The sequence below is a fragment of the Protomyctophum parallelum genome (assembly GCF_964188405.1).
Source record: "Protomyctophum parallelum genome assembly, chromosome: 10".
NCBI classification, from domain to species: Eukaryota; Metazoa; Chordata; class Actinopteri; order Myctophiformes; family Myctophidae; genus Protomyctophum; species Protomyctophum parallelum.
In genome coordinates, this window is record NC_139704.1 from 11,189,884 (window position 1) to 11,201,645 (window position 11,762).

An 11,762-nucleotide genomic window follows, 5' to 3' on the forward strand; every position below is an offset into this window, starting at 1 on the left:
TCATTCTCCTCTATTATGCCAAATCCTTCACAGTTGATGTCATATTTGACATGGGAGATAAGCTGATTAACATCAACCAGCTGGCTGAAGATCATTCACAAGAGCATATTTCAGCTTTGCTGGCCTTGCATGCCTTCGCTGGTGCTGACTGCACCTCTGCATTCAAAGGCAAAGGAAAGGTGCGACCCATCAAGCTTCTGAATCAGCATTCTAAGTTCATTCAGATCTTTGCCGCAGTGGGGAACTCTTGGGAACTTGATGGGCTTGTGCTAACTGGTGTTGAAGAGTTCACCTGTCGCCTCTATAGCTTTGGTCCTCGAGTGAAGCGTGTGGATGAGGCAAGAGAGATCAAGGTGAAGAAAATGTGTGGCTCAAGCCTCGAGCTTCGACCAGGTCTCTCCCTTGACCTTTCAACTTTTCCACCATGCAAGAGGGTCCTCTTGCAGCATGTCAAAAGAGTTAACTTCCAGGTATGCATCTGGAAGAGGGCTCATGAGAATAACCCAGAAATTCCATCACCTCTTGACCATGGGTTTCATCTGAACTCAGAAAATGGCAAACTAGAGCCTCTATGGTTTGAAGGTGACGTCATCCCCAAAGCCCTCATTGATGTGTTGTCTGAAGAGGGGACAGACGAGGATGACCTAGAAGAAATTCATACACATATGAATGATTCTGATGATGAAGAGGAGGAGGAAGATGAATCTGATGATGAATAAACCTAAAGTAGTTGTCAATATGGAAGGGTTGTGAATTTAAGGTTTAAAATATGCAGTGGTATAACAATTATTTTGTTGTGGTTGTTTTTGTTGTTTTCTTTGATTTCTTTGATCAATTATGAAAAAAAGAAAGAAAAAGAAAAACAAGGAATCTGATGCCCCCTTGTCATACAGTATTTTTCTGTTGTGTCTCCCTTTGTCTTTAACTCGGTCACTGTTACATTTGGGTGCACATTGATTTGGGTGACTATTGATAGGCTATGTACTGAAACAAGCTATTATGTGCATATAATATAATAAATAAATATAAATATAATAAAAGGCATTTGTGTTCCTGCTGTAGTATTCATGTTTCTAACTTCAGACAGCAGTAGTTGCAGAACATGTGAACCTATTGTTACATTCTAGGACTCTGGAAGGCTATAGTGACTGATAATGAAAATGTCTCCGATTTGAGGTATAGTGCAGCATTTTGGCCACAGAAAGAGTAATCTTCAAGATAGAGAGGTCATCTTGGGCTTAAATTGAAGCTTAAGGATATGGGAAGTTTTCTATATACAAGTGAGGCAGTTATATTCACCCTAATGTGCTGGAAAATAACCATCTTTGTTGTTATTTGTTAAGCGGACAGTGTATATTTTTGTGTTTCTGAGGATGATGTAGGTCATATTTAAGAATACAATGGTAGATAGCCCCAAAATCCTATTCTGATACTTACCCCTATGTGTCAGGATACTCCATGCCAAATTTCACACTTCCATGTGTATTTATGTAATTTCAGTGAATTTTTATTTGCCTTTACACAATTTCGCCAGAGACATATACCAAAAAAGGGGTTTTTGGGCCCCTGAAACCAAACGGCCCCGAGTTGGGAGTGGTCCCTTCATTTTGAGATGGCCCAAGGTATATGCTAACAGGAAATAATAGTGAAAAAAAGGTAGCAAAAATTGCTATGAGGGCTGGGTCTAGCTCCCGGACTACAGGGGATGAGCGAGTGACGTCAGGTCTTCGGCGCTCTATGTTAACTTTCAAAATATTAATTAAGTTCATCAATGAAGTAGAGATAAGACTTGAACCTACTATCTTAATATATTCATTGATGTGTGTTGACCACCAAGCCACAGTGGAGTCAGTGGATATACAACTGACTTCAGGCAGTTTCCAGCTCTGATTCAGATAAATCATTATATACAGTCAGACTCAGACTGTAGTGTACTGTATGGTTTTGGAGGTTCAAAAGTCAAGAGAAAAGACAAGATTTTATTCCATGTCCACATGATCTTAAAGCAAGGACTTTAATTATTAAGCCACTATCTTTGATAACAGACTTCAAGCAGCGTTCTATGGTTTTCTGGATGTTAGCTGTCAAAGACTGTCAAATTAAACATGCAGCCATCCAATCTCTTGAGACATGGAGTTACTCAGTTACTGTACCACACACGTTGTGGCTACAGTAGGCTATGTCCCTCTCTCCTCGACAGGCCATCCATGGGTTTGTACCCAGGATAAACCATTTTCCACTTTTTCAATCTTTGGTCGAACTAAAAAATGTGTCAAAGATAGTTCTGAAGCATAATGTGGACTGGATTCTGAATGCATTATCCTAGGGGCACCAAGCATGTGATGCGCAGTCTGCGGTTATTATAATATTGTATTCTCTTGGATGATTTTGCATGGTGATTTTTGAAATTCATGCAGTTGAAAAGTGGAACATGAAGCAACGTCTACTAACGGAATAAGACATTAGGCTGGAGATTAGCGGACTGCAACGGGTGTGTGTGTGTGTGTGTGTGTGTGCGCACACTCGTGTGCGTGCATCCATGTGTGCATGAGCATGCTGAAATGTGAATTGTAAAAAGGAAGATATAATGCTGTGAAATCTGCAAATTAAAATGTTTAATTGCAGTAACATACTTTAAGTGAAATCACTTTGTCTCTGCATTTTAGAGGCCCTGCAATAATGCGATTCAAATTTCAAATGGGTCGGACAATGTGAAATGGGGGGTGAAATTAGTTCTTCCCCGAAATGTTTGGAAGCCAATTATAGCCAACTGGTATGGAATATTAAAATCTGTATGTACATTTTTATCACATGTCTCCATAATCATTTAAAATACAAGGTCTTGTTGTAAGATCTACGTTCCAAGACTCCAAAACATAACGTGGGCTGTTCTAGCAAAAGCATTGCCTTGGCCTTTAGGCGGCATGCACAAGACATTTGATGCTAGTGTTTTGCCAGTTCATCCGCAGACACATAGAGATGAAAAGAATAATCTCCGGCCGTTGGCCTGGCAGACAGAAGAAAGTGCAATGAGTTGAAGTGCACGCTGAGTGTATAGCTTGAAGCTCTAGCTTAGTGACTTACACTCTATCGATTGAATATACTTTTTAAGATATATTTTTATCTTCTATTTTTGTGGCCTGGCCAGCATAGACAATAAAACTATGGCAGAGAAATTCCTGACTGTGCACTAAGATAGATGGGCAGACATTATACAGCTCTTGAGGAATGATGGACTTAATTTTGTTAGGATGGTTTGATGAAGGTCCTGTCTGATTGACAGGCCTGCTGACAGTAGGCCTACTGCATGAGCACACTAACTGTAGTCACTCTACAAATGCTGGCCTACTGTACTTGCTATCACTGACTGCAACGACTCTCTTCCATGCTGGCATCCGGTGAAAACACTGACGTTCCAGGCGTGATGGAGAACAGAAGAGTTGACAGTGACACTCAGTCGATAGTCTGGATTCAAAACCAAGTCATCAAGATGACATAGTTAGTCAGCTCAGCACATTAAGGCCTCACTCACACCTAAGACACACGCAAGACACACTTGTGTCCTGTGTGTTCTGTGTGTCATGGCCGCCTCAATGCATTTCCAATGGGAGTCATATGGTTTGAAGACACAAACTTGTTGTATGGGGGGGGGGGGGGGGGGGGGGGCAGAAGACAGCCATGCAACAAGGTTGTGTCAGAACACACAGAACACACAAGACACAAGTGTGTCTTAAGGTGTGAGTGAGGCCTAATTGCTCGTGCAACCAAACGTTCCTTTTCGGGTAAGCTTACATTCTGATTTACATACAACAATAATCTTTTGAAAAGGTTATGATGGTCCTTGAGCTTAAGAAAATTTGACCATAAAAAACAAACTTTAAAACCTTTAATGTGAATGAAAGAATACTATAACAAATAGTAATAATAATGTGATTAATTCCATAGCATAATTATCTACATGCAGAATGCAAAATGTAAACTATATTCCTTTGTACGCATGAACAACACAGTAAAATCCTCTCTGAGTTAAAGGAACACTCAGGATTTTATTGTGTAGCCGATATGTGTGTTTTTGTAATAAGTATGTAAAGTGATTAATGTGTTTAAATTGTTTTCAAAATGGTGGTTATCTTGTTGTGGAATGAAATTCTTAAAGTGAAACTCAACCAGCTTTTTCGCACAGCAGCCCACAGTCAACCCCGAGGGCACAACGCAAATGCACCCTAGAACCAACGGGGGTGTGCGAGGTATAGGCTGACTGCATAATTGCATGGAAGGCATTAAATGAGTGTCGTTCCATTTGCTGGAACCCCTGTCGGGTGCCGCCGGAGAGGTATGTGGTGCGCGTAATAAAACCAGCAGGGCTGAGACCTGGCTAATGTGCAGAACAGAGAAGGAAACACACAGCTTTACTGTGTCTTCTATGCAAAGTGTCCTTTCCACCTGGCTTTCCCCACTGACTTGCCTTAAAGAAATGTGGGGAGAAGGAGTTGTTAAACATTTGCTACAGTACATTCCCCATGTTTATTTCATGAGGGTGGTGGTAGGGGCAGCAGTTTTTTATCCATCACCATGGTTGTTTGTACCATGGTACGGAGGGAAAACGGGATGGTGCGAGGTGCTTACTTTTCATATACGTACTCGACGATGTCAGTCTGCTATGCAGGAGGTTGATTTCTGCTCTGACTGCATGGAGAGATAATCCCTCTCACTCCTTTCTTAGATCCGTCTACTTCGTTTGTGTCCAAAAGCACTCCCACTCTTTATGTGATGCCTGGAGGATCACAGGAATACTAAACTGCTATGCCGCTGGGACTCTGCCTTTACTCAGTGTTGGATCCAACTCATTCTGCTTATGCAGGAAGTTAAGCAGCATCATTGCTCTGTACTTCTGTCAAAAGCTAAATACACATCATTTAAATAGATTCTGTGTATCACCACAGATTCCACAAGGGTCAATTGTTATACTTAAAGAGTCGGAAAGTATTTTTGCCTGCGTCCCTGCCTGGGTCCCTGCCTGGGTCCCTGGGTCCCTGGCTGGGTCCCTGCCTGGGTCCCTGGCTGGGTCCCTGCCTGGGTCCCTGCCTGGGTCCCTCCCTGGGCCCCTGGCTGGGTCCCTGCCTGGGTCCCTGCCTGGGTCCCTGCCTGGGTCCCTGCCTGGGTCCCCATGCCTGGGTCCCTGCCTGGGTCCCTGCCTGGGTCCCTGCCTGGGTCCCCATGCCTGGGTCCCTGCCTGGGTCCCTCCCTGGGCCCCTGGCTGGGTCCCTGCCTGGGTCCCTGCCTGGGTCCCTGGGTCCTTGGCTGGGTCCCTGCCTGGGTCCCTGGCTGGGTCCCCATGCCTGGGTCCCTGCCTGGGTCCCTCCCTGGGTCCCTGCCTGGGTCCCTGGGTCCCTGCATGGGTCCCTGCCTGGGTCCCTCCCTGGGTCCCTGCCTGGGTCCCTGCCTGGGTCCCTGCCTGGGTCCCTCCCTGGGTCCCTCCCTGGGTCCCTGGGTCCTTGGCTGGGTCCCCATGCCTGGGTCCCTCCCTGGATGCCTGCCTGGGTCCCTGGGTCCCTCCCTGGATCCCTGCCTGGGTCCCTGGGTCCCTCCCTGGATCCCTGCCTGGGTCCCTGCCTGGGTCCCTGGGTCCCTCCCTGGATCCCTGCCTGGGTCCCTGCCTGGGTCCCTGCCTGTGTCCCTGGGTCTCTGCCTGGGTCCCTGCCTGTGTCCCTGGGTCCCTGCCTGTGTCCCTGGGTCCCTGCCTGTGTCCCTGGGTCCCTGCCTGTGTCCCTGGGTCCCTGCCTGTGTCCCTGGGTCCCTGCCTGTGTCCCTGGGTCTCTGCCTGGGTCCCTGGGTCCCTGCCTGGGTCCCTGCCTGTGTCCCATGGTCCCTGGGTCACTGCCTGGGTCCCTGCCTGGGTCCCTGCCTGGGTCCCTGGGTCCCTGCCTGTGTCCCTGGGTCCCTGCCTGTGTCCCTGGATCTCTGCCTGGGTCCCTGCCTGTGTCCCTGGGTCACTGCCTGGGTCCCTGCCTGGGTCCCTGCCTGGGTCCCTGGGTCTGTCCAAGCACGGAAATAGCGTCACAGTGTAATTTCTCCACCGTTTCGGACATGGGGTGGCTTGCCGGAACCAGGCCGGCACCCTGGGCGCGTTCCTGTGGGTCTGGAAGTTCTGGGGACCCCCCAGGGACCCCCACATGGTAACTGTCATTTCTCAACCGTGTCGGACGCGGGCAGCTTGCCGGAACCGGGCCGGCACCCTGGGCGCGTTCCTGTGGGTCTGGATGTTCCGGGGACCCCCACACGGAGCTTCACCACTCAGTTCACACAAGGACAAGTACGCACTGACATGCACGCAACTATTTCGTGCATTTATAGTAGGACTAGACCGGCAGTGTACGTTGGGCACCGTTCAGGACGATGCAAGTAGGGAATGCATCCGGTTATGCAATACGCCATCATCAGAATACGTCCGTCCGTCCGTCCGTCTGTCTGTCTTTTATACCCATATATGGAGATCTCTGTGGCATATTTGTCAGATCGGCGGACAGCGGTTCTGGACAACCAGATTTCCATACATCCCTATATGGATATATCGGTTGGCTCTGCAGTTCAGACTGCACCTATCTGACCGTAACCATTTTAGAGCCAGTCTGCACATTAGATTATTTCACAAGTGGTTTGTTTGTGTGGTGGATATTGGATAATCGAGAAGACACCAGAACACAGCGCCAGCCATCATTCGAAAGGACCCGGCAGGCATATTCTGCAGGTTATTACCGCCATATGACAGGTTATTATGCCTTTTTGACAGGCCATTAGCTTCACAGGGGAGCAGGCTAATTAAAGAAGAGGGGATGGCTGTGGAGGTGGTATGTTAATAAACAAATCCAACGGCCACTGTATTTACAGTGCTAGAGGCTGTTGGATTTGATTTATTTTCAAAATCTGCATTATTTTAAAATAGCAGATCTATACAAGCTGCTCCACAATGCATCGAATTGCGATGCATTGTGAGCTAGATACTTTTTTGCTATTTTGGGCATAGGGCCTGGGTAATTTCCACTTGTTGGCTAAACAAAAACACTCTTGCACACGGAATGCAACCCAATCATCTGCAGGGGAAAAGTCACTGTACATTTCCCCAGAAACGTTCAATTACAACGTTTTTGGACCAGAAAAATGTTACATTTTAGGCACGTTGCATTTCAACGTTTAGGTTATAGGGGTTAAGATTAGGATTTAAGATTAAGTTTAGGCATTGGATTTTGCTTATTGCCGAGTCTGACAGTGTGCAACTGACCGAGCAGAAAATGGTAAAACAGCCTTACATTTATGCTGTAGGCCTATCTCGAATTTCATTTCTTCCACATCCTTGTGGATTGTTTCCGCCTTGGTAAAGCACTTTGAATTGCCTTTGTGGATGAAATTACAAAGGCAAAGAAGTACAAAGAAGTACAAAATACTAGATCTTGCCGTGAATAGCCTGGCTGTGAGTTTGAAGTGATTTGCACGGCTCAAGGAACACAGCAGTAGATTAGTGTCAGGTGGAAAGAGAGTAAATACATTCACCTCAAGGCAAGGAGCAGAGGTGGAAAAAGTACTCATTTGTTTTACTTAAGTAAAAGTATCAATACTGCAATGCAAAAATACTAAAAGTCAGTCATTCAAAATGTACTTATGTATGTACGTAAAAGTGCACTTAGAATGTACTTAGAAAGTATACTCATTGTGCAGAGGGTCCCATTTAACAAGTTTTCTAATGTATAAAATGTTTGAGCTCACAATTGCTATTTCAAATGGCCAACATGTATATAGGGCTGAAGCATGTTTTGCAATAATAAAATGTATAGTGGAGTAGAAGTAAAAGTACTGAAAATTGGAACTACTCAAAATTGTAGTAGGCTACTTGTGTAAATGTAGGCTACAGAGTAACTAATACTCTGCACAACTGGCGGAAAGTGAGTAAATAGATTCACCTAAACTAAATGGCAAGTAAAGGGCAAAACTTTTATAGGACTAAAGGAGCCCTGGGCTGACAGGGGAGGCAAGCACCCCTCAAAGATGTTATTTTATCATTTGCTTTATTGTGTAATAAACAGGTCCCATGTCCTGTGTGATGATGTTGTCCGGACAGAGTTCCAAGGACTTCTCCTGCTTTAACCAATTGAAGCGGTTTTGAGGCAGGCTAAGCTTTCAATGCCAGTGACTTATAAAAAATAAAGAAGAGGATCCAAAGCTGATGTTCCAGTGAGGTGAAAAAAACCTTTATTATAAGTTTAAGGCATGGCAAAAATCATTACAAAAAGGGAGGACCAACGCGTTTCTGCAATCAGCCTTCGTCAGGGTCCCATAGTAAAGGCTTCTTTCACCCTGGAACAGAGTGTCTTGGATCCTCTTTTTTTATTTTCATGATTTAACCTCGCCAACGAGCACCTGTATTCAGTTCAACAAACAAAGGACGGCAGCGCTCCCTTCCTCTATTCAACGCCAGTGACTTATACTTTTAATATTACACAAAGACCCTGCTTTTTACTCTTTTATGAATATGACTCAATTTTATGGAAAATGGTGTCAATATTTAGGTAAATGTACCTGCACTAGAAACAAGGGTATTTTACGTCTTAAAAAACAACAACATTGGAATGTTGTGTTTTGAAACTATTCTCTTGTGGAAAGTGTGACCAACAGTCAAGGTCTTCATGGGTGTCAGTTTCTTGTACTACGAGCATCTCGTATTTCCTCATTGACTGAAGAGCTAGACTGCAATCTAGTTGACGAGGGCAGTGGGGACGTGCTTTAGCAGGAATGACATTTGATCTTGAGCTTGCGTTTGTTTGCAGAAGATCAGCCTGATGTATACTCTGTTGTACGACAGAGTATAAATTAAGCCGGCAGTCCTAGTTGCATTAAGGCTGGATGTAACACACGGTGCGACACACACACGCACACGCACACGCACACACAGACATCTACCTGTCCTTGACCGAACAAAATCCATTCTTGACACAAATGCGCTACCACCTACACACAGGAATAAAGCAAGTTATCTTTAACAAACAAGTTATCTTTAACAAACATGTGGTTTGAATGCACACTCTCTCTCTCTCTCTCTCTCTCTCTCACATATACACACAAGCACGCACGCAAACAGCTCTGCTTATACTGACAGTGCATTTCAATCACATGTCACGTTCCAGTAGCAGTGATGGGCATGTGGACATGCAGAAAATTGGACTCCATGGTGTGATAAACGCAGTGGCGGTGCTGTCATGTCAGTGAACCAAGATACGGGCATCATGAAGACCTTATAGGCCTATAGCGCACGGAATGGGAATGATGGCCAGGCCTGCCCAATAAGCATTATGGTGGACTGCATGCCTGCATTGCCTGGCATTGCCTGCATTCTACTATACATTACATCTCATGATCTCAGAGGCACATTTTGTACTGTATACTACATTTATTTGAAAACTGTATAGTTATACTTTTTTTCTTAGATTTTTATTACAAAACACAAATCCTCTGTTAAATTATCAATTTGTTAACTTCAACACTGGGGATTGTACTTATAGCCTACAGCTTGCTTTGCACACTATCTCTGTCAGCAGCTCACTCAGACCCTCTTCTTCATGCTTAGATGAACTCAATCCTCTCTTTCATACCAAATGGCTTAAATACACACACTGCTCTTCTTTGTATCTTTTCATTCACACACTTTCTCTCCATCTCTCTTCACTCGCTCATCTCTATTATTCTGCACAAACAAATCTCTGTTTTCTCTCTTCCACTCTCTGCTATCCTATGTCTCTCAGCCATACACAATATCTCCCATTCTCTCTCTCTCTCTCTCTCACACACTCACTCTCACTCTCCTTTCTCTCTCCTCTCCCCCTCTCTCCTATATCCTATATCTCTCAACCATACACAAATAGCACAATATCTCCCTTTCTCTGTCTCTCTAGCTGTCTCACTCTCACGCACGCACGCACACGCACGCACGCACACACACACACACACACACACACACACACACACACACACACACACACACACACACACACACACACACACACACACCACACAGTATACACACCTTCAGGCATGAAGCAGCTAGCCTGCAACAAAAGTAGGCTAGTTCAGCTCTTCAGTATATAAAAGTGGTTGATTCTCAAACAAAACGAAACAAGATCAACATACCTACCAAAAATGATGCATTGATTAGTGTTAAAGAGCTAGGTTAAACATGCATATAAATGACATCCCTACCTCTTCAAACAGTTCCAGACTGTATGTGTTATCATCGTCCGCAAAAAATACCACTCCCGGGTCTCTTCTGCCGCGGTGCTGCCTCAGCCAGTTCAGAGCCGCGTTCCTCTGCTCGGTGGCGCGGGGCATCCCGGTGCGCTTGAACCGGCGGGGCGTGAACACGTACAGGTGCGTGTACGGAACTCCGGACCGAGCCAAGAAGCGCGCCACCAACTCCGTGCGCGACGTCGCGTCCTCCACCACGATCCAGTGGAACCGGGGGACCTGTCGGAAGGCATTGGCCAGCCGGGTGAGCTCCGCCTTCTGCACGGGACGGGTGTAGGTTGGGGTGATGGCGTAGATCACCGGGAGAGCGGTCTGGTTGGCCCCGGGAGGAGCGGCGCCGGTCCGGGCCGTCCGCTGCTGCTGCGCCTTATTCTGCCGACCGGCGGCCGGAGACCGAACCGTCCTCTTCGTGTCTATGTCGATCATGATGATGACGATGAGAACCCAGGGCAGGAGGATGAAGAAGCGGCTGAAAAAGACCGATTTCATGTCGACGCGGCTGAAGTTACGGGGGGAAACATCCGAGCGGGACGGTGGTGGTGACGGTGCGCCCTCTCACTCACTCCATCGTAACGCATCCCACGAACACACGCAAAGCAAAGGTCCGCTCATCCAAACCCCCTTTTCTCCGAATGCCTCTTCTTTCAACATCTATTTGAGCTTGGCTTAAACCTATAACATACAAACCATATAAAGTTATCACCGATGCGTAAAACCATCCGTCAGTCACGTATAAGGCGCCTATATCCCGTCCATATAATGACCCGTCCCGTGGAGACTGCTTCCCGTCGCTTCTAGTCCCCTCTCTAGAATAACAGTAGAAGTAGTGCTCCTGCTCTCTCCTCTCAGACGAAGGAAAGACGGTAAAAGTCAGTAAATCCCAGTTAAAGGTCCTCCAAAAAGGGCAGGGTAAATGGAGACGACCCGGACGAGTGGGACGACCGATCACCGCAAAGGAGCAGCCCTCCTGCCGCGGATGAGATGCTGCCTTGAGTCTGTGACTGACTGTGAACACTGAGCAGGCAGCGGGGAGGAGGAGGAGGAGGAGCAGGTGCAAAGCAATGGGAGGAGAGTGAATGCGATGTGGTGAGGACTGGAGAGCGGAGGAGAGAGCAAGGATGGACCAGAAGCTTGGGAGGGGAGGGAGGTGTGTGTGTATGTGTGTGTGTGTGTGTGTGTGTGTGTGTGTGTGTGTGTGAGGCTTTTAGAAGCCACACACACACACACACGCTCGTGCGCGCGCGCACACACACACGCGTTTCTTGCACAACAATTGTTGTGCAAGAAACACATCAGTGCCCACTGAGGATAACCCCAGCAGAGAGAGACTGGTTGCTTGGGACCGTTCCTCGACAGCGTTTGCTGTCTCGGCCTATGTCCGAAAAATATGACAAAAAATTAAATAAAATAACACATCACTCTAGCTCTTATTATGCTACTATTGTCAACTTTAACTGAGCATCCAAACACCG

The 11,762-nt window shown here is 46.4% G+C and overlaps 1 protein-coding gene across 1 annotated transcript in view; it reads right to left on the reverse strand.

The window, feature by feature from the left end:
* b3gat2 (beta-1,3-glucuronyltransferase 2 (glucuronosyltransferase S)) overlaps nucleotides 1–11,115 on the reverse strand; it is a 50,242-nt gene extending 39,127 nt beyond the window's left edge. Inside the window, exon 1 of the mRNA XM_083775883.1 lies at nucleotides 10,246–11,115. Within this exon, the coding sequence (XP_083632009.1) occupies nucleotides 10,246–10,779 (534 nt within the window). The 5' untranslated portion in view covers nucleotides 10,780–11,115. The remainder of the gene's footprint in view (nucleotides 1–10,245) is intronic.
* Nucleotides 11,116–11,762: the final 647 nt, after the last annotated feature.